The sequence below is a fragment of the Carettochelys insculpta genome, chromosome 11 (assembly GCF_033958435.1).
Source record: "Carettochelys insculpta isolate YL-2023 chromosome 11, ASM3395843v1, whole genome shotgun sequence".
Lineage (NCBI taxonomy): Eukaryota > Metazoa > Chordata > Testudines > Carettochelyidae > Carettochelys > Carettochelys insculpta.
Genome location: NC_134147.1, coordinates 29,389,266 through 29,412,657, shown reverse-complemented (window position 1 = coordinate 29,412,657; position 23,392 = coordinate 29,389,266). Strand labels below are relative to the sequence as shown.

The following is a 23,392-nucleotide window of genomic DNA, read 5'->3' as shown; positions in this document are numbered from 1 at the left end:
TTAGCCTGGTAAAACTCTGCAGAGACTCGTGTTTGGGAATGGTGAAATGAAGGAGGGAAATGTTTCTCTTTGAAGAGCAGGATTCACCTTATATGTTCTATATTGCAATAGATCAAATAGACCAGCTACATTTAAAATACATTGATTGAAAGGATTTTCTAGCAGTTACCTAGCAATTCATTCCCCTTGTGCTACAAGAGCATCATAAATCCAAACTGGGTGAATTGTCTATTATAGACTCTTGCCAACTTGCCCAGTGATTTACTGCCCTGACACCCTAAGTCATTAACTCCCCCCCACTTACTTCTGCATTCATTTGGTGCCCCAGTTCTTCCATCTCCTGGCTTCCAAGGCTGGTCATTGTATAATGGTGCACACCTCTCACAGTGGTTCCCTGTGGTATTGTGTCTGCACACACATTTCCCAGGGACCTGTCAAGGGAAGGAGAATACATTCAAGCAGCTGAAAGAAATTAACTGGGCAGAGCACAGCACAACTGATGAGTGAGGAGGATTTCACCTGTATGGGTCCTTGTCACAGCCCCCCAGCACTCTCACAAAGCTGAGGCTTCCTAGAATTTCTGCACATGCAGTTTTATTGCTTCATGAGGTCTCTACTAAAGTGGGCTTGTTCCCTGACCCATAGCCCCATTCTAAATGGGTGACGGGGATTGCCAGGCATTTGATGCCTCCTTCTGAAATAATTGTACCTGGCTCTTATTACCATAGATCTCAATGTGCTTTACAAAGGAGAGCAGTGAGTATCACTACCCTCATTTTAACCAGCGGGAAACAGCCACAGAGCAGGATGGTGACTTGCCCAAGATCATCAGCAGAAACAAGAAGAGAAGCCATCAAGTGTACTAACCTCTACATCATACTGGTCAGGGCACAGGAGGCAAGGTAATAAGAGTAGGATGCTTCCTTCAGGAGGGCGGACCTGAATGAAGCTGGGACAGACAAGGAAGGATCTCCTCTGTGTTAATTCAAAACCACAGCTGATTAGAGGTCTGACTCTGACTACTTAGTTTGATTGACAACACAAAAAAGCAGTCCTGTAGCACTTAAAAGACTAACAAAATAATTTATTAGGTGATGAATTTCCAGATCTGAAGAAGTGGGTCTGCCCCATGAAAGCTCATCACCTAATAAATTATGTTAGTCTTTAAAGTGCTACACGACTTCTTATTTGTTTTGTCAAAATACAGACTAACAGGGCTACCTCTCTGTGACTAATTTGATTGAGCCAGTGAACAATTGAAGCCCTACTGCATTGGCACACCCTACTCACCTTTTGGGGGGGAAGAAACAGATAGTTTAGACCCTCGAGCTTCTAGAGAGGCCATCCCCAATCAGCTGCTGGTGGAACCAACAAATAATTGGCCCCTCAGCAGCTAAAGTGAAGCAGGGAGAAGCCACCAGAGCCCAGAAGACAAAGTAAAAAGGGCTGGCCTTTTCCTCCAAGGAAGCTGGGATTGGGAGGGAGGAAGATAGGTTCTCCACTGTCTAGATTAGTTAGGGGCATATCTTTTACTGCATCTTTTAGTGGAGCAGGAAAAACAAGGTTTTGTTTTACAGAGCTGAATTTAAAGCCCTGATTTGGTTTTCAGTTAAGTGCCATAAAGGGAGCTTGCTCTCCTATTTCAAATGAACCTGTGACAAGAGACAACAAAGCTCTCATCCTGGGTTCCTAGTGGCAAAGTCATTATGAGTCTAGGATGTGAATAGCAAAACCATATCTTAGCTTTGGGAGGTGTGAGCAGAAGAAAAGACCTTCCCTCAGAACAAGAGGTGTGCATGGAAGTGTTCTAAGCAGCAATACGCATTCAGGGTTCCTGCAGCAGGGTTCTCTGCACCCCAGCTGGCTCCTTGCCACATGGCTGCTGGGGTCCCACTCTGAAAAAAGTGCCAGTATGCTGTACCGGCACATACCATCACCAAACCAAACCAAAAAAAACCCCCAAACTGACTAAACAAAAAAACCTCCACCCCACTGATTCTAAGTAATCTCGCAGCACTGTATCAGGTAGCAGCTAATGCACAGTGGGAAGACTTTGTCCACCCCTATTTAACAGGCCAATAATACACTGGAACACCAGATAGGAAAACAAAAAAGACAGAAAGACCCCTGGCTCCCCATTCCTGATTGTTGTTCAATGCACATCTGAATGCGTCCAAGAATTGTTAGCACATGAGCACAGAGGACTCTATAAATCTAAGTCCTTGAGAACTTTTGTGATGCAAGACAAGAGTCTTTTAAAAAAAGGACACCCAAATTCGCTGCTTGCATGGTTTTGCAAAGCAACTAAGAGAATTATTTTTGGAAGAATGAGTTTCCTTCAGGAAGTGCCTGATATTTGGCCTAGGGGACAGGAAACAGCAAAGGTAAGTTCGGAAGTGACAATTCTGCTTTTTATACCTTGTCCAGTCAGTGGCTATCTGTCAGTGACACGTATATCATGGGAGATGGCTTTAAGAACAAGGTAGGCAATGCCAGGAAGTCAAGAATTTAAGATTCCCCTCCTTTCTTGCACACTGGCTGCCTTACAGCCAAATGGTCACAACTCTGTCCTGGGGCATATTTTACAAAAAGTGAAGACTGAGTTTTCACTTTTGATTGGAATGTGAATCTAACTTTATCCTTTAACCTTGTTGCCAGCCCTGCCCACATGAGAAGTAAAGGGGACAACTGCCCTGGGGCCTGGTGACTCAAAAGGGCCCCGGGCTTATGGCCAATGTGTCTTCTACTGCTGCAATGGCAGCGGCTGAAGCCCTGGGCCCTTTCAATCACTAATGGAGCACCACGCAGTATGCTCTGGGCAGTCCTGAGGGCTGCCTGGAGGCCATAGAGTGCTCCGGGTGCTCCACGGAATGCTCTGGGTGGCACTGAGGGCTGGCTGACCCCAGCCCCACTGTTTTTGCCTGAGGCCCTGAGAGTGTGGACTTGCCTCCTCCTGCTCCCACCTAGCTCAGGTGCTTGGCAAGTGTGTCCGCCCCACCACTCACTACAAATGGGAGTTATGACTTTGCATAGTGTTTCCTGAAAGTTAGGCTTTATATTTAAATTTCTAGTCTCCTTCATCCTTGACCCTCAGCACTGGAGGTGATATGAGATTATGAGAAGAATACTAACAAAATTAGTTACCTTTGCATTCTCTATCTCAATCCCAGCTCCCTGCAGCAACTTGTTCCCTACTCCTTCGGTTTCTAATCCTTTCAGACCAGATATTTCATGCAGCTAGCACAGGGGACAGGCTGCGGCTGATGCCACTGCTCCTCTGCTGCCAGCTGGCAGGTCGACCGTCACACAGAGCGGTTGGCTGCATCCTCACGGAAGACTGAACACAGACTTCAGGGTATGCATTTCTCTCTCAGAACTCAGCAGCAGTAAGCCTCAGGGAAATGCGCTATTGAGCACATTATATAGTGTCTGTCTAGACCAGATGCAAGAGACTCAACCATGTCAAACCCCTAATTCTGAGTTTGAAACAATCATTTAGTTTGCCCTCCTGAGTGACAAAGGCCGCCATATTCTGGCCTGTGGTTGCTGATCTGAGCCCAGTAACTTACAGTTAAATTATAGCTTATTTATTAGAGAGACAGTGTCTTAACTGAAGGACCTTGAGTTATCACTAGAGACACTTGCATATTTTGACAGCCCAATATCAAGCGTCATGTACACATATTACTGTGATGGGCAGTTGAGAAAAGAGAGAGAGCAAGTGGCCCAATAGATCTTTTCCTTCATTAATTTATCTGATTCTGTTGTTGTTAAACAGACATAAAAACACGCTTGAACAGAGAGAATTCCAAGTGGCTAGAACCATTCTGTAAAGCAGAATATTGACGGTATTTCCAGTCAGCTCTACTTCCTATCTCACTCCTGAGGTTCTCCCTCTACCTGGTTGCACTTTTATCCTTACAGTAATTGTTGTTGATTTTGCTGCTGCTCCTTGGCTGCTGTCAATATATTTCATTATTTTGCTACTGAATGAAGGTTAAGTTTGGAAGCCTTCCAGAACTGAGCAACTGTTGCTGAGTCAGAGAAAATGTTTGTCTTTGGGCTGTGCATTCACTTTGTAGTGTCACCAGAATATTTCTGGATATAGCAGTTTGCAACCATGTCAGCAGCAAGTCGCGTACAGACTTTTTAGGGAGGGGACCCCTATGGGGAGTGGATCTCATAGGGAACAGTGAAACATTCATCTGCCTCAAACTGATCCCTGTTGTCCTTATGGGCTCTCCCTTGCCCGCCCAAGACTGAGAAGGGCATGCATGCTCTCTGGTCCCACAAAGGGATTTGTGATTATGTTGGAGATCTGTGATTTCTGATAACATACTCAGTATTTGACCCTTACAGGGAAATTCATAAACTTGTTCGATCATTTTGTTTGGCCAAATTAAAAAGACTATTTCAAATTTTTAAAGCATTCAAAGCCCTAGGGGACCAAATGGCAGAGGGGATTAGTAATGGATTGCAGTGTCTTCCATATTAATGTCACCAGCTCAAATCCTGATGAGGTTAATAATCACTGAAAGCTATTACCCACTCACGTCAAATGCTGGTCTATGTGACTGACATGAATAAGTAGGTCTAAGTTGAGGTGTCTGTATCATGCCTCTCAAACTGTTAGCCTTGTAGACATTATCAGAGGGGAATGAATGTCCAGTTCATCCCTAAGAAGCATCTGTAAAACAGGACTGAGGGATCCTGGCAGGGGAAAGAGTGGATGGGAACTTGGCAGTATGGGTAACAGGGAGACGTCAGTCTTCAAAACCGCTAATGAATCAGCTTTCCCCAGGTTCCAAATTCACTAGAGAACAGTCATGAAGAAAAAAGTCAGTCATGTGGCTTGTATGAGTCAGGTGACTCCCCAGGCTGGTCAAACAGTCACGTTCTGTGTAGTGACAAAGGCATAATGTTGGTCTGCTGTGTGTGACCTCACCATACAGGTATATCATAGAGTGAACTGGGCCTTTGCAGTTTCAAGCCCTCAATCTGGCCTATGCCTGGACTATTGTGACTGCATGTCAGGCCTGCTGGGAGATATTGGAGAGCTGCCTGTGACTCTCTGACAAGTAGCAGAGAGTCACAGGCAGGGTAGCCATGTTAGTCAGTATCCACGAAAACAACAGAAGTCTGTGGCACCTTATAGATTAACAGATTTATTGGAGCATAAGCTTTCATGGGCAAAGACCCACTTTGTAGATGCATCTCATGTCATGCATCTGATGAAGTGGGTCTTTGCCCACAAAAGCTTTTGCTCCAATAAATCAGTTAGGTGCCACAGGACATTCGCTGTTTTTGTGGCTGTCTGTTGTTTAATACATGAAACATCAATTTATTGTCTGCGCCTTCAAGCTCATCCATGACTCCACCCCAGCCATCATCTCAGTCTGGTTTCTTATCATTTTCTGTCTCTGTGCAGGCTTGACTTTTCTGTGTTTTTGAAGGGAGCTGCCCTCTTCCCTCTGCTATAGCACTGTGCATATTGTTGGTGCCTACCAAATAGTATGGAAATAATAGCTGCTATGTTTACATAAAGCCTGAGGAACACAGGACATGACAATGACAGTGCTTCTGAAAAGCAGTAGGCTACCAGCTTCTCGTGATTGCCCCACTGAATGGACAATGGGTTTTTCAAGTGAGGAAGAGGAAGAAGACTGTGTAGATTACTGGGTCAGTGCATCTGAGTGCAGTGCAGAACATTTGAACATTTGAACTTTTGTAAATGTTCGCATATCAGATGATGAAAATGAGGTTGGTGGTCACATCCTAGATTCTTTTGGTCCATATCACAAAGGCACCAAACACTTTGGCAGGTGTGGCTGGCAGGACTAGCAACAGACTTTGCCAGGCCCTGGGTAATGTGGTGTGAGCTTAGTTCCAGATCCCCCCAGAAGGGGCAAGGCTAGGGAAAGCCATCCTTCAGCACTGCCCAGACTGCAATGTGCCTCCTGCAGCCAGCACTCACTGTCACCCGGACCGTGCCACATGTGGTTCTGAAAGGGTCCAGAGCCCTGGGCCCTTTTAAATCATTGGGTCCTGGGGCAACTGCCCCTTTGCCTCCCGCATCTGTGGCCCTGGTGGCCTGTTCTTTTGGGGAGAGGCGTGGGACTAGGCTTCAGGAGAGAAGTGGTTGAAGTGGCACTTAAAATACATTAGCAGAGATCTTTGGATTCCTCACACAGACCTAACAGGTTATCTCCAGGGAGCACTGCCAGTGCGGTGTAATGGAGAAGTGCGAACAGATTGCCAAATTCTCCCATCACTTATTCTCCACTGACTGTAATGGTGTTACTTGGGATTAACAGCAGGTAAGTCAGTATTTGTGGCTATAAATTCCTTCCTTTATCTCATTTTGCAGTATTCCATTAATATTAACTACTGCTGATTATAAACAAACAGTAAAGTACATTGTGCGAGATGTTTTTAGTTGGCCTAGGAGGCAGATGAAAGAAGCTCATCAGCTGGTGTAATTAGCTCATTACTGTGGATATTTACCTGTTCAAAAAAGTGCGATGACCCTGGGATTTGCTAGAGCAGTGGTTCCCAACCTTTTCCATAACAGGCACATGAAAGAGACAAACAATTTCAGGCACTCCCACTTTTTACTCACAGCATGGGGGAGGAGACATGAGCATATCTCAGCTTCAATAGGCTCCTGCCCTCCCTCCTTCCCTCCCCCCTTGCCACAGCAGGGTGTGCAGGTCCCTGCCATCCTATTTGGGCCAGGAAACAGCATTTCAGCTGTCTCCCTGTGTGAATGGGCTCCTGTGGGTTCAGCATTTTCCCTTGCAGCGGCTCTGCAAAGAGCTGCTGCGAGGGGAAATTGACAAACTCTGTGCCAGCTGGTACTCAGGCAGCCTTCTGCTTGAGCCCCAGTTGGTATGGGGTCATCAGCTCCTCCACGCCCACCTACCCCCATGGTGGCTCTGCAAAAAGCAGTGGTGAGGGGAAATTGACAAAATCACATGGCACACTTGGACAGTTCTCGCAGCACAACAGTGTATCACAGCACATTGGTTGAAAAACTCTGTACCAGGGTATCAATAGTCTGAATCCAGTCTATTTCTGAACTGCTTGTATCAAATGAAAACCAAATAAGCCCCCTTTGAAATTTGCCATACTTGGATCTTTAAAGAGATGTTAGTCTCAAATGATCTTGGATAGTTTTAAATAGAGCTTTTTTCCCCTTCCCTAATCTTTAAAAAAAAAATCCCAGAACCCCCTAAAAGAAATATAAGGAACATTAAACCATTTTATCAGCCTTAAGTGTATTTATAAGTGCTTCCAATCAAAGGTCTCTACTGCCAGGATTAGTGTGGTTCCTTCACAGAAGATGAAAGTAGCTCAAAGCAGCAATTAAGTGATTAAAATAACAAAAAGCCTACCAGTAATTAACCTGTTAAGTCATAAAATGAAACTGCTTTTGAATAGCTTGAACTTCATTCTTAACCATGATATTTAACAAAAGGCTGTGTTTAAAAGTTAAAAAAGTCTCAGATTGAAAGTTAATTTGTAAATCTGTTTAACATTGAAAGAGTAGAAATGTTGCTGTTTACAAAAATGGTGTGTGTGTATGTGTGCATGTATGTAACAGAGATTTCACTTTTAGGCCTTGATTCAGAAAAGCACTTAAACCCCCTTCCTGAAGAGGTAGGTAAGTTTCCTGATTCAGAACCTTAATCATTAGTCAAGTTGATTTCCCAGACATTAATAAGAGTGATTGAGTACTACATATGCTTCTAGGCAGAAGAATGAGGGAAAAAATATTTTACTTGGATTTATAATCCTAGATTACACGATCACTATATGATAACATGGTCACCAAGAATTTTATCTTGTTTGTTGCTATCTGTCCACCACACCCATGCAAAATTTCACACTGACACCTGGGGTGGAACATCTTCTCTATGGAGAAGATTGAGGCTGCTGTGGTCAATCTTCCAGAGTTTGATTTAGCATGCCTGGGAGGGACATGCTAAATCAAACTCAGAGGGTATACCCAATCAGTCCCAGTACTCCACTCCTCATGAGGAGTAAGGGAAGTTGATTGGAGTTTTTGCGCCCATCAACCTCCTGCAGTGGAGATGGAGCAGAAGCTCAAATTAAGATATGCTAATTCAGCTACATTAATTAATTAGTTGCATATCTTGATTCAACCTTCCCCTTTAGTGTAGACCTGGCCTCAGATCCTCTGGCTTCAAAAGCACACATTCATATTTCTGCTCATGGAGAATCTCTCTTAGATGTTAGCAATACAGAATTCATGACCCGAAGTTGAGTAGTTCTGATTCTAACCAGCAGAGGGCTGCAGATACTCCTGATGCAGTACATGACTGCACATTTTCAGGGTACAGTGAATAATCTCAGTATTGGCACAGCAAGTTAGCCTTCTTTGTAAAAAGCAATGAGGCCAAGAGCGCCTGCTCTCACTCAGAGCTCAACAGTAGAGAGGGTACATTCCAAAAAGCAGGGCTGCGTTAATGAATATGGATAAAAGAACTGATCTGGACCTTTACCCAAACATGGGTGATTCTAAAGAGTTTAACTACTTCTTTCATTACTCTTAGTCTGTAAGTGCCCATACAATTGCGGCTGGAAGTTCAACTGCCCAAATACCACTGGGCAGGCTTTTCTTATAGTGTTCTAGCCCATCTGGAAATAGCATATAGCAAAAATCCTCTGAGGGAGGTTGCTCTTTGGCACCCAGAGTTCAGTTCCGGACAGCAAAGAAACTCAGAGACTTCAGAAACACTCTGAAGAAGAACTCAAACTATTGGATCGTTATTTGATGTGAAACGCTCCTCTGAAACTTGAGAGATCTGCCACTGTGACCACTAAATATGTCCCCTTTTAGGTCTGCTGGGTGTACGAGAAGGGTATAGGCCAAAAGAAATTCACACAAGGACATATGGCACTTTCCAGCTGTGGATGGTTTCGAGTCCCAGAGTTGGAGACTACTTGAACCCGGGGTTTAGCTTTGCCCATAATAAAGATGAGGCTGCTTGGAACATTCTGGCCTGAATCTCAAACAACTCCAGAGTCTAGGGATGCTGAGTTTTGGTTTGGACCCTGTTTCTAGTTCCAGGCAGAGACTGATTTTAACATAGGAATGCTCCTCACAGTGTACATGAGCCAACAGCAGCAACAAAATCTTGAGCCAAGTCCAGAAGCCCTTACTCAGATTTTACTCAGTCATTACTTAAGTAAAATGCCCATTGACTTGAGTGGGAGTTTTGCCTGGGGGGAAAAATTGGGATTTGGCCTTTTAGATAAGTCTGAACATTCATCGCTGGCCTAAGCTTAGATAATTTTGAGGAACTTGACTGTCACTTGAGGCATGTCTACACCGTAGTGAAATATGCAAAGCTGGCTTGTGTCGGCTGTCCTGGGCTCCCGGAGCTTGGATTATCAGGCTGTTTAACTGTGGGATAGCCATGTGGACCTGGGTCCCATATTTCTATCTCAGCTGACAGCCCAGCTATAGGTGTATAACTGCAGTGTCCATATACCCTCAAAGCCAGAGTTTTGAAGTCTGTTCTCACCTGTGGCTCACAGGCCACCATATTTTAGGGAACGCTCTGTACCACCACAGTTGTTCCTAAGTAAATCCAGGTGAACCTATCTGTGATGCTAGCTAGAGCAGCATCTCTCTGACACTATCTGAAACTCAGACATATTTGTTTATCACGTGCTCCAGCAGGGAGTCCTGGAAAAACTTTTTGTGTCCTAGCAAAGATGTCAGGGATACAATGTTCTTTACATGCAGCCCATGAAACTTAAGCAAGCTACTTATCTTTACATAGCCTTTGTTATCTCTCCTCTCTTCTTTCAGATAGGGAGCACCAGACCCTGAAGTTCTAACTCATTCAGTTCAAAATAGTTGGGAGATCTGGCCCCAGAACTCAGTCTGAGGTGTCCTACAGTACAATAACATTTCATATGAGAGCCACCTAACAGAGGCTAATTTTGCCGCCCCCCCGCAAATATTGCTCTTTGAATTGCCATTTTGAACAGAGAGCAGCTCCTGGCAGCACTGAGTCTTGGCAGTTGCAACAGTCTGGCACAACTTGGATCAATAAGAGACTGTGAAAACTTAGGTGGAGGATTATCAGGGCAACAGTACAGGGTATTTTGTGAGGCGTTAATATTTGCAGGGAGGATGACAGCGAAGTCACTGAGCAAAGTGCTGTAGAAAAACAAGTTTTACCTCATGCAACCCTTATTTAACTTTCCTTTACTCTAAACAAGAAGCTGCAAATAGGACCAGATCCCATTCCCATTCAAATGAATGCAACTATGTAGGAGGAAGTCCACAAAGAGTACATTTCTTCTCTGTAAACAAGATAATAAAGAAGAACTGATGTCTGAGGCAATTCATGGGAATTTTCTGGCAATGAGGGCACCAAAAACAAATCACACAACCCAACAATTGCCGGCAGTCAGTGGTTCAGCACTGAGCTTTATAAAACTTTTTATCCCCCCTTTTTGGATACACAGTGACTTTCCTTTGTCCCTTCTTTATTACTATTTCATTTGCACTAAAAAAAGAATTGTGAAATATCTGGCAAAGGAGCTGGATGCTAGTCTAGAAGCCATTCAGTCTCTGTGATCTCTGCACTCTGAGCTCCTTTGTTTGTTCTAGATGTACGTTAGGAAAAAGATTGGGTTTAGCTACCATGTGTTGGCTAAATGCAATGTAAACTTGACAGCTGTTCCTAGTGCCTAACAGCAAGGCCTGTAGACCATTGCAATAGATGTCTTTGCACCTCGTACAGTAATAGTAATGAGGGTAGGGGGCTATTTTCCACTCTGTCCAGCAATGAAAAAAAAGACCAGAGACACACAGATGTGTCAGGGCATTCAATCCTTTCTAAACTGAAGCCAATGACCTGTACTTACAATACCTTCCTCTGTCATTTTCATGGCATCATCCAGCTTCAATAAATAGTTCTCCTTCACTGGCATCCATGAAAGATCCACTCATGTGGGGCAAACCAAAAGGTGAGCCCATGAAGATCAGAGAAAAAATTCTGCCCTTTGAGTGTAAACCTAAGGCTACAGCAAGATGATGTGTCTCATATCTTTGCAGCATCTGCCAAGTGACTTGGGGGTAAAAGAGGAGAAAGAAAACAAGAAAAAGAGTCATTGCTGCTGCAAGAAAACCCCATATTGGGCTGTTTGCCCATAGATTTCATGGCTATCACTTTTTTCTCCATTTTACTATTTCCGCATCAAAATGGAAGAATGCTCAAAAGAGCTGGATTGAGGCTTCTCACCTAATCTTGTGTCCCACCATTTGACTAAGGAGGGACCGTGTACATAGAACTCTAAGGATAGGGATAGAGATTATGCTAAATTTATTCCAGCTGCTGCCAGACAAAAATACCAATGAAATAATCCATAAAAAGCAAAACCCAGTATTGAGAGGAATAGTTTATTTAAAATGCCCATATGCTTTGTATGACCTAGAAGTACCAGATGGATCTCCATTCCAAATGGCTAAATGTAGTGCCTTGCATGTTGAATAGCAACAGAGAGGGAGCCGTGCTAGTCTATATATTATCAAAACAAAAAGCAGTCAAGTAGGACTTTAAAGACTAACAAAATAATTTATTAGGTGAGCTTTCATGGGACAGACCCACTTCTACAGACCATAGCCATACTGGAACAGACTCATTCTTTACTAGCACGGCTCCCTCTCTGTTACTATTCAACATGCAAGGCACTAGAAGTACCAGATATTAAATAATTAAAACTTAAAAATGGCTTAACAATCTTATATTTCAATATGCTCTTTAACTTGCTTCTTTATTAATAAGTTCTATAAAATATCTTCTGCCACATTATGGGCACTGTGCCTTCAGAAGGATTGATACAGGGATCCTGAAGCCCTTCCTCAGTTGTTATTGAGTCCTTACCCAGGCCAAACACTCACCGTTGTCTCAATATCAGTACTAGGATACATACTCCTTGTTGTCTGTTGTGGTATGAGTCACTCGTAAAATCTGTTTCATCAAAACTATTTCACCTTCTGCCCTGTGAAGTCATTTGATGGCACAAACCCCCTGTTCCACTGAGAGTAATGGAAAAAATAAAAAAGAGACATCCAGTCATAGTTTAAAGTGTACGTGCCAATAACATGCACAATATTTTTTTCCCTTTCGAGGGGCAGTGTTTCTTCTACCAGCTGTATTCAATTTAATGTGTTGTTCATCTAGTCTATTTCCCCATTTGTTTATTTAACAGTTTGCAAGAGAGAATGTGTTCTTTAAACAGTATTTTTTCTACATAGTTATGTCTTAAATAGGTCCACATTTACAATTTACATTACCCAATGCTAGGATACACAAGATGCTATCTTTATACCACAGCTAGTAGTGATTCAGAAAGCAATCTTTTAAATATTGTGAAATTCACATGATATTTATTAAGTGTACAATATCTAACTCTAAAAGTAGAAAACTTAAAAGACATCTAGGGATATCAATTCCAGAAGTGGGGGCGAGGGGACAACCCCACAATAGTGCTTGCACCATACACCTACCTGGCCATGAAAATTAGTTGCGGAATGGGTTTCTTGAGTCTATAATAGTACCACAAATAAGGCATTTATGAATGGCTTTGTTTTCAGACCCCACTTAAAGACAGAAAGCCACAAAGCTCTTGACTGGAGATGATGCTCCTGGATAAATGTCTTGAATTCTTGGACATCTTTTTCTGTGTCTTTAGATAACACACTATATTTGGCTAACATAATTCTCCCATGACTGTTATTATGGTTATTCCATACAATATGCACAGCTGAATCAGTGTTTAGATAGACATGGGCAATGGTGCATTACTGGTAATGAAGTCTAAATAGCAGCGTTTGAATGCCCCATCCAGCTTTACTGCCTTGATTCAGGAACACATCCTCATTCAGGAAAGCACTAGAGTACATATCTCAGTGTAAGTATGTGCTTTCCCAAATTAAAGCCTGGAGCTGTATTAAAATGACCACTGAAGATTACATTATTTAGTAACCTCTTCGCTATTTGGCTAATTAACACGCTACTGAAAATGATGGCACATGGTATCATAACTGCTAAACTTGAACTGGAGGTGCATCCAGCTGCCTGTGCCTGGCATGTACAATAGCAGTGAGAAAGTTAGAATGCGTTCTTTTCATCTCATGTAAAAAGCTATTTTGAACTAGGATAGTGTCAGTTAAAGAGCACACAGAACCGTTGAAGGCAATTCAGGTTCAGCATGACTCAAGAGTGAATATATGGGTGCAGGAGGAAAGAGAATAATTATCTTTACATCCTGAACTTTGTTCTACAAGTAGGTAAAGTAAGTAACAAAAAAACCTTACCAGAAACTTCGTAAATGTGCACTTATTCTACCTTTTTTTATCGGAGAAGTAGCCGAGTTAGTCTGTATCTTCAAAAACAACAAGAAGGCCTGTGGCACCTTATAGACTAACAGATATTTTGGAGCATGCATCTGATGAAGTGGGTCTTTGCCCACAAAAGCTTATGCTCCAAAATATGTTAGTCTATAAGGTGCCACAGGACTTCTTGTTATCTTTTTTTAAAGGTTTAGTTATAAATCTTATCACAGGCTGATTCAAATGCGTCACAGAAGAATAATCCCAAGATCCTTGCAAACCTGGCTCTCTCTAGGAGCAGAGACAAGGGTGGGCTAAGACCACTTGCATTTCTGCTGAGACTTCCACTTCCTCTCCAGGCCATTGTCCAGAAAATAGGAGGGATGTCATGCCTGATGTTTCAATCACTGAATAGCCACAAATCCCGTCGACTTCTGTCGGCAATTTAAACGCTCAGCACTTCTGATAATCGAGCCCAATAGTTTACACAGGAGTGCACATAGGCATTTTTTGTGCAGGAGAAGAAATCCCTCCAATGTGAAATTTGTGATGTAGTGCCAGCACTAGAGCAAATTGTTGGTGCAAGTGCCTAAAAGAACAGCCAGGTAGATGTTAAAATTAAAAGACGATTGGAGTTGATTACAAGCAAATGCCTTCTATGGCCACATTATAAACCACCAGCTCCACTGCTGTGCCCAGAAAACGTGTGCACACCAGTAACTGCACTGGCAAAACCTTTATTCTCCTTTTTATTTTCTTCTTTTTACCCTTTTATGCTTATTTTTATAGAGAATATTTTATATTGGTCATAAAAGAGTGAAAACTATTTTCCATTACACACCCAGACAAAGATTTGATTGTGTGGGTCCAGAAAACCAACAGAAAATTGACTATTTTGCTATTGATCAAGAGAAGGAACTAAATGACCTATGGTCAGTGTTCCCTGTAAGCTGAGCACTTGACTGGCCACCCAGGAGAAATTCAAATGCCACCCAGCTGATTAGCAGAGCACCCACACACATAACACAATTTATTCTGCACAGGGATAGAAAAATTTAAAGGGAACATTGCCTATGATGTCTCTTTCTTCTGCTCCTGGTATGTCAAGTCAAACTCTGCAGTGCCTAATCATGTAAAAATTGTCATAGAAAACAACCAAAGTTTCCCGTGTATGAATTTGGCTAAAAGCCTCTGCCATTAAATCACTCACAAAATCTCCCCCTCCCACCAATAATGTGTAGTGTCTGACTGAACCAACAAACCCCAGGGAGTTCAGAGTCAAAAGCTGAAATCATAAAAATAACACAATTGTGTTAGTCTACCAAACTCAGGAGTGATGGGGAATCACAGCTACCATATGCATTCCAATACAGTGGAAACTACAAATGGAATTTGAAGCAATATTTTTAATGTCCTTGGGGCAAATGAGATTCTTTGCATTGTTTAATGGAAGAGTTTCTTATCTGACTGAATAGTTATAGAGAGGTAGCAGTGTTAGTTTGTATCTTCCAAAACAAAAAAGCAGTCCTGTAGCATTTCAAAGACTAACAAAATAATTTATTAGGTGGTAGGATTTTGTGGGGCAGATCCACTTCTTCAGATCTGTAAACAGTGCCGAAAATGAACTGGTATGATGAATATATAACAGAGAGAGAGAAAAACAAAAACATGAAATGAAAACTGATAAATCAGCTTGGATCTCAGGCAAGTCACTTATCTTAATAGACACTTGGAGTAAATAATTTTCTTCCCCTCCTCCTCACCCTCCTCTCACAGCTCATTTGCCCCACAAAAGCTCATCACTTAATACATTATTTTGTTAGTCTTTAAAGTGCTACAGGACTGGTTCATTTGTTTTGTTTTGTTTTTGTTTTATCTGACTAAAGATAGAGAACTAGAACAGATTCAAGTATCTGGATTTTGACATTCCAGAATTTCATGGGTAACTTTTCATGGGTCCCAGCTTTCAGTTTATTTCCTTGTTGAGGTACAGGAAAACATACAACATCAGCCACCATACTTGGATCTCGATCCCAGTTCTGATTCCAAACCTCACGATAATGTGTAGGTAAGCTCATATCTAAGGTTTTGGTTCAGGGCTATCTTTAAGACAGATAATTTTGGCACAGCTGTGAGTGTTATATAACCACTTCCACACTAATTAGCAGGTGATGTGTTATATAACCACTTCCACGCTAATTAGCAGGTTTATGTTTCATGGATGTGGCTTCTCAGAAGTACCCTGTTTTAAACTGTTTTGGGGAAGGTGGATAGGGTTTTATGGAGAACCCTCTATTTGACTCTGGAAGCACAAACATGTACAAATGGAAGTAAATTAGTGCATTTCAAGAACTCACCATATTCTCTGTGTTCCCTGTCCCATTGGCAAACTGGCATTCTTCTGCATGCCCATTACAGAAGCAACTTCCCCGGACAATCAGATCATAAATAGCATAGTGGGCAGACCTCTGGGGTTTCTGCAGCAGTCCCAAGCCTTGGCAGGGACATTCCTGCCTTTTTAATAAAAGGAGGCGCAGGTTGGTGAGTTTCAGAAGGTCTTGGGCCTCAGGACCATATGGGTCTTCGATCTTGTTGTTTGGTGTTAAGGCACGATAGATCACCTAGGAGACAAACAGAAAACACATCCCTGATGAGATGTCCCACTCCTGCATATGGGCAGTCCAGAAAAAGAGGATGCTCAGAACGAATAATAGCATGTGGGAAGTTCCTCACAGTCTTAGTCACTGTTGAAGGGTCTGAGGTACCCCGTGGTGACAGATTTTGACAGCTCAGAGGAATACTGGTGTTGTCATTGCAGTGCTCCACTTTGCTACTCCATCTTCTATCTGAGCATCTCAAAGCATTTTGAGAAAACACCTTCAGCCTCCCAATACCCTTGCGAGGTAGATAGTCCCACTAGTCTCCACTTAGATAAACTGGGGCATGGGGCGTGGAAGGGGTCTGCTCAAAGTCACACAATCAGTCTGCGATAAAGGTGAAGGTTGAATCCAGAAGTCATGACTCAGCCCCTGAAGCGAATTACCAGAAAACACAGCCTGCCACACCCCTGCTAAACTTTAGGACAAGCAGATCGTTTCAAAGGCTGAGTCAAATTATTAATGGGGTGGGGGAGGGAGAGAGAGAATCTGCAGTGTTCAAATGGTTAAGATCCAGGAATGAAGGCATCCTATGGCCGCTGGGCATGAGAGGCAGTGTTACTGTTTGTTTGGAGATTCCATGAGCTATTCATGTTACAAACTACCAAATCCCAAAAGAGAAATAGTTCTTTTTCTTGGTCTCTAGGCTCTGAGTTGTACGTAACAAAGGCTTCAGGAATATGTCCAATTTTAGTTTGGATTCCACTTTGACTTTCCTTCTTTTCAGGGTCTTTTTCAATTTCTGATAAGTGTGGGTGGTGGAGATAGAGGGTGACAATGAACTAGCGAGCAGGTTGCATTAGTTCCCAGGCTTTGATTCCTTTTATAGATGTGCTGTCTCTGATTTGAGAGCTCTTTTCTCCTCTGCCTGAGTTTTGCCATCACAGCAGAGGTACTTGCCCTGGGGGTTCTTTGGCCCTGCTTTATAAGCAGTGACAGTCTCTGTCTGACTAACTGTTAGTGGAGTGAAAGCTTTGTTTCTATAGGAGCTCTCTCTCTCTCTTTATTTATTTATGTATTTATTTATTTATTTTAGTGGACAGGCAAGTTTAAATAGTCGCTGTGTGTAAAGTATTTCTTCTGTTCCCTTTTGTTTGCAGGGGTCAGAAAAGAGATGGTGCTTTGTGTCTAATAGATAACTCTGTTATGCCTTGCTGGCACATGAGAGATAAACCCCCGCTGAACTTAATGGAGTCAGCCGCTTGACTCAGTAGCAGACCTGCACCTCGCAGAGTTATGCCACAGTGCCAGCAGTATATGTCACGCCTCTCCACAGCATTTTAGAACTTTCCATTTTTTTATTCTCTTCTATTCTGCAGAGCCATTCACAAAGTTACAAAAGGCCCTGTCTGTTCAGACCAGAGAGGTCTACATTCCCTTGTTCAATGGAGCTACAGGCAGATTGCCCAGCCTGTGCAACCCAGGCGTCTACGTTCCCCTGATCAATGGAGCTATGGTAAAATAGCCTAGTTCTTCCTGCCCAGATATCTACATTCCCCTGATCAGTGGACCCATATAGGTCAATGACCAAATCACCTTAGAACAGGGTCCTACAACTGCTTCTCAGTGGAGACATGGGTAAACGACCTGGTCTGACTGAGCCAAATAGTGACATATTTTCAGACTGATAGAGCCATGTGGAAATATGTTTGTGTATTCACTCCCAGTTCTCTTCCTCAGTTAGACCATGTGCACACAATACTTGAGACACCTACAGAGTCTTCCAGCATGAAAAATCACAAACAAGTTAGAAATGATTATTAAATTAAGCCCTGAAACAACCCTCTGAGAGTCCCTCAAACTGGCACAAGGGAGCTGAGGCCTAGAAAAGTTAACCAATCTGTTTAATCCATGTTCTTCTGGTCCCTCTACAAGCTCCATTATTCGTATGTACCATCAAGCTGCTAGACACCTGAGACCACAAACTTGAGAACAAGTATTTTAGTGGGGGGCATCTTGCACTGTGACATAGCTGAGGAATGCTGACTGGCATGGGTTTAAGAGCTGGAAGAGCTGGATACTAGTCCCAACTCTGCCACTAACCATCTGTACAACCATGGGCAAAACATTTAATCTCTCTGTACCTCAGATTCCCTGTCTGTAAAATAAGGGATCGTAATACGGATCTACATCACAGAGTAGACTGTGAGGTTCAGTTCATTAACGTTTATGCATGTTGAATAGTAACAGAGAGACAGACGTGTTAGTCTATATTCTAACAAAACAAAAAAGCAGTCCAGGAGTACTTTAAAGACTAACAAAATAATTTATTAGGTGGTGAGCATTCGTGGGAGAGACCCATGGTCCGAAGAAGTGAGTCTATCCCACAAAAAGCTCACCACCTAATAAATTATTTTGTTAGTTTTTAAAGTGCTACTGGACTGCTTTTTTGTTTTGGATGTTTATGCAGAGATTCAAGATCTTCAATAGAAAAGTGCTACAGAAGACTTAAAGCAATATTTTTCTATTATGTATCTTGAATTATATATGAAGCAGAGGGATTGGTATATGATAGCAATAAACGTGGCCCTGTGTAGTGTAATATGAGAAATCTTTAACAGACAAGTGTAAGCATGTTTTGCAGTTAGTGATTAGGGTATCCTATTAATTGCCCGTCTCCTCCAGATACTATTAGGTATCCTATGTAACAGTGAATGCTTTAGGTTGAATGCTGGGTGCTACGCTCTCAGTACCTCAGCCAGCTGTCATGAAGGTATGTTGCATTTCCTTTCTTAACTTGCCAGCTTGGAAAATGCACAGGCTCCTGGTGGATTTATTCTTTTGCAAATATTTTCACTCTAGGCTTTGCATCTCTTCAGGGGAGTTGCGTTGACATTTCCAAATCCTCTTAAACCTCCAAGTATCTACCCATCAGCAGACATGTTAATAGCTTTGGAAATCCCACAGGGATCATGGACATCCTTTTATGGAATAGCAATATTCCATGCCATTCAAGAAACAAGAGTTTTCCAACATGATGAATTTATTATATACTTCTGCTTTTTAGAATAAGCTCAAGGGTGAGATCAGAGCGGCTTATTTCTCTCAAAGAAAGATTTTCACAGCATTAAAACCTAATTAACACAAGTGAACTCATTTGTATGTTCTTCCCAGACCCAGCAATCACTGTCTCCTTGCTAGCCTTCACTATTACAAGAATTACAGAAATTGAAGGTCAGTACACACTAGGCAAATTTTCACCCAAGTAACTAATGTAGATGTTGCTCTGATGCAAAATGGAATTTGAACTAATGTGACTTACTGTGCAGTCAAAGTAGTGCAAGTAATGTTTTGCACTGGTCCAGTGTGCCATTAATGGTTTGTACAAGTATCTAGAGTAAATCACACCCCTTCATATTCCATTTTGTACTGGTAGTTCACATCTGCATTAGCATTTGAATCACTTTACTAACTCCAATGCAGATTTTTCTAGTGTACAAAAAAAAACCGAGTTTCAAATTCTTTGAATCATTTCGCTCCCTTGAGTAACCATGGGCCTTGAAACACTGAAAATAAATTCTGATGGATACAAATGATTGTATACTGTAACTGCAGTTTATAATTGTGGCCCTGCTTACTTTTTTATTTTATCATTAGATGATCAATTATTTTTATATATTGTGGCAGGGTCAGCCTCCCTCCTGACCCTTTGTTCTGTTCGCAGTCCTGCAGGTAGCTTGGGCTCCATGTGCCCCAGATGCAGTTTGCCCCAGGTCCCTTGGCTGAAGAGGGCTGGGGTAGGGGACCCTGATCACCTGTGGGGAGGGGAGTCCAAACACTCCTAGCGGGAGCTAGTAACAGAGAGAGAGCTTGGTTAGTCTGCACTCCAGCAAAACAAAGCAGCAGTAATGTAGCATTTTAAAGACTAACCAAATGATTTATTTGGTGATGAGCTTCTGTGGGACAGACCCACTTCTTCAGATCAAAGTGCCCAGTGGGAACTGTTCACCTCTCCCACAGTCTCTGGCAACACTAGTATTCTTTTCTGATTTCTGACTCCCTCTCCTCTGTTCTCACTCACTCCAGCTTCCTCTTCCTCCCTCCTTCTCTTCTCCCAGCAGGAGGCTTGATAAACAGTGTTGTGGCTGCCTCAAGTAAGCTCAGCTGCCCTAGAAGTATCCCTCTGTTCATTAGCCAGGTGTTATCCCTCTCCCTTTCTCAGCTAGCCCTCTGGCCTGACCCCGTCACAATACATTACAGTGAAAACGAGTGGGCATACTTCAAAATACTGGAATTTAGCAGGTGGGATCTGACATCCCAGCTGATATTTGATTCCAATAATAATAATAATTACCTCTCTATATATTTTAGAGTGTGTTTGTCTGTCTGGGAAGCATCAATCCATGCTTCTGTGAGTCTGTTTGTCTAAGAACTCCTAAATGGTAAGAGCTGGGACCACTACATTTGGTACACAGCTTCCTCTTGCCCTAACTGAAAGCAAGGTCAGGAGTTGGTTGTGCCAAGAAAATGGGAAGTGCCTGGAATGGGAATGTTTTCTGGAGGTTGGAAAGGGAGGTGGCACAGAAAGGAGGGTACTATACCACCAAATGGCCACTGGGGGGCAGTGAGTGTTGGGGACAGCTCTAATGCAGTGACCACTGGAAGCAGCTGCACCACCAAGACAGTAGTCAGCTGGGGTGGGGTGGAGGCTTCCTCTTGCCCTAACTTAAAGGAAGGTCAGGGATTGCTTGTGCCAGGAAAATGGGAAGTGCCAGGAATGGGGCTGTTACCCAGAACGTGGAAAGGGAGGGGGCACAGAAAGGAGATATGAATTGCGGCCACTTGGGACAGCTGCAGCACCAAGGGAGGCCAGCAGGTCTGGGGTCATCATCTTGCCTGCCACAAAAACCAGGTAAGTAGCTCCCCTGCCCCAACCCAGAGCCTGTCCCTACCCTGTGGAGAGCCTACAGGTTGTGGGGGCGGCTGAAGGAGGGGAAGCCCACAGACAGCTGCAGACAATGGGAGAAGGTGCTGGTGGCTGGGTGCAACTCCCAGAAACTTGCCTCACCCAGACAGCCTGCAGGCTGTCCGGAGGGGGTAACTCTGAGGGGGCAGTTGTGGGGGGGAGGGAAGCCCCCAGGCTGGCCCCCTCCCCACATCCTACAGATAATGGGGGAGGACAGCCCCCCAGAAGCCTGCCCCCCAAATAGGCTGCAGGGAGGCAGCTGGAGGGGGCAGCCCCCCTGCAAAGCCTGCCTCTCCCCTGACAGGCTGCAGGCCAATGGGGTAGCTGGAGGGGGGACAGCCCCCAGAGCGTGCCCCCACAAGCAGCCCTGTGGATTGCAGCAGGACAGCTGAAGGGAGGCAGCCCCCCAGAGCCTCATCCCCAACCCAACAGGGTACAGGTTGGCAGGGCGCTGCTGGAGGGAGGGGCAGCAACCAGAGCCTGCCCCCCTCAGACTATCTGCCAAACAGGGTGCAGGTTGGAGGGGGCTGCTGGAGGCTGGGGATAGCCCCTTAAGTGCTGTCCTCTTCAGAGCAGCTGCAGGGCAGGGGGAAGCCCACAGACTGCCATCCCTCACGACAGGTTGCAGGATGGGGAAGCACTGCCCCAAACAAAGCCACCCCTGGGAGCTGGCCAGGGGAGCAGTATGAGGTCAGGGGTTGCCCCCAGAGTACCGTCCCCACAGACAGCCTGCAGGCTGGGGTAGGGGCTGCTGGAGGCCAGGGCCAGGCCACAGAGCCCAGCCCCCTAGCCCCAAAAGCTCACAGCCCTGGATCACCCCTCCCAAGGGGAGCTGCTGGCAGGGGAATGCAGTCCCGCCCCGCTCAGGAGAAGCTGCTTGCTGGGGAGTGCTGCCCTGGTCCCCTGGAAGGAGCCATTGCCAGAGTGGTGCCACCCTCACCGCCATGCACTGCCCCACTAACAACTGCCCCAGCCCCCTGCCCTAACTTCTGCACCTCCCACCTGCCTTCAGCTCCCCCACACTTCCCAACCTCCTGCCCTAAGCCACCCACCTCAACCCTGCCTCACCCCTGAACCCTCACTCCAGCCTTCATTTGTCTTCCTTTCTGAAAAATATTATCATTGAAAAAATGTACATTTTTCATTTATTTACAAAAAAATTACTTCAGCTAAAGACCCAAGCAATGCCAGGTACATCTGCCAGGTTATTAATATATACAACAGCCTCTCTCCTTTGCTAAGAATAGATGATACAATTGTGTTTGTTTTCATTCTATTCTATTGGAAGGAATGAAGCCTGAGTTAGAAGCCAAAGATTTCCAATAATTGTATATATTGCTGGGATGTTGTACATAGATTTTTTTTTTGTGACTTAGAAGCTATTAAAGTAATTTCAGTTAGTTACTGCTTTCATATTGTATCAGGAACAAGAAAAGGAAAAAAAAAAGAGTTAAAATGTTCCTGTGGCTAAAGCATAGTCTGAGGAGATCGGGGTTTTATTCACAATTACACCATAAACATCCTGCCTGTCCTGAGACAGTCACTTATAGCCTGCTGCTATTTAAACCCATGGGAAATTTCCCAGTGACATCCATGTCCTCAATCACTGCGTGCCTCAAGTTTATCCTTGGGTAAAATGGAGATAAGTATACTCAGCTTCTTTATAAGAGAATGAGGGATTATTTTATTAGCATGCATAAAGTGCTTTGAGTGAGATTCCTAGATGGAAGATTAAGTGAAAAATTTGAATTTTAACTATTAATGTTATTTTTTAAAAGGTAGCCACTGAAATAATTTCCATGCTGGCAATTTGAAAGATTGCTGGATTAGAAGTGGATCCAAGGCTTAATAAATTTATAATGTTATGAGCCATTGAAAGAGACACTCAACACTTAAAAGCTCTCAATAAATTATCTGATGCTGAGATGTGATCTTATTGTTAGTTCGCAGTGCTGGGTTACCCATTCTGAATTGTATGAGGCAGATTCTTGGCATACAAATAGGCATTTGACTTTTACATTGTGTGTACCTTATGGAAAAATTGATTGGTTTACTTGCTTTCCTGGGGTCAGTTGCAAGTTTGGCATCCCTATAATGTTCCCGGGAAAAGGTTAGGAGATGTAATTAATAAGTAATTGTGTTATTCCTGTTATTCAGATGCCAACTCTCGATCAGGATGATCCAAAGATGGCTTCCCAGTATGTGACGTTGATCATAAGGTTATTGTATTTTATTTACATCCTTATAGGCTGTCCATCACTGGGATACACACGCCTTTCTGCTACCATGCTTTCTGCCCTAAAGTTTTGAGTACCTTCTCCCAACTTTAGCATGTAGGTTAGTTAGAATTGTCTGTGCATATCTAAAGGAGATATTTTTTTTCTCAATGCTCATTGTGCAACTCCCGTTTCCCATTGAATTTAACAGAAGCTGAGTGCTCTCAGCATCTCC

General features: G+C 43.5%; 1 protein-coding gene across 2 annotated transcripts in view; it reads right to left on the bottom strand.

The window, feature by feature from the left end:
* Positions 1 to 23,392, bottom strand: part of LOC142019088 (netrin-4-like) — a 72,721-nt gene that overhangs the window by 29,943 nt on the left and 19,386 nt on the right. For both annotated transcript variants that reach the window (XM_075005497.1, XM_075005498.1), the window contains exons 3-4: positions 15,736 to 15,999; positions 305 to 431 (exon numbers count right to left, since the gene is read on the bottom strand). In XM_075005497.1, coding sequence (XP_074861598.1) covers positions 305 to 431; positions 15,736 to 15,999 — 391 coding nt within the window. The remainder of the gene's footprint in view (positions 1 to 304; positions 432 to 15,735; positions 16,000 to 23,392) is intronic.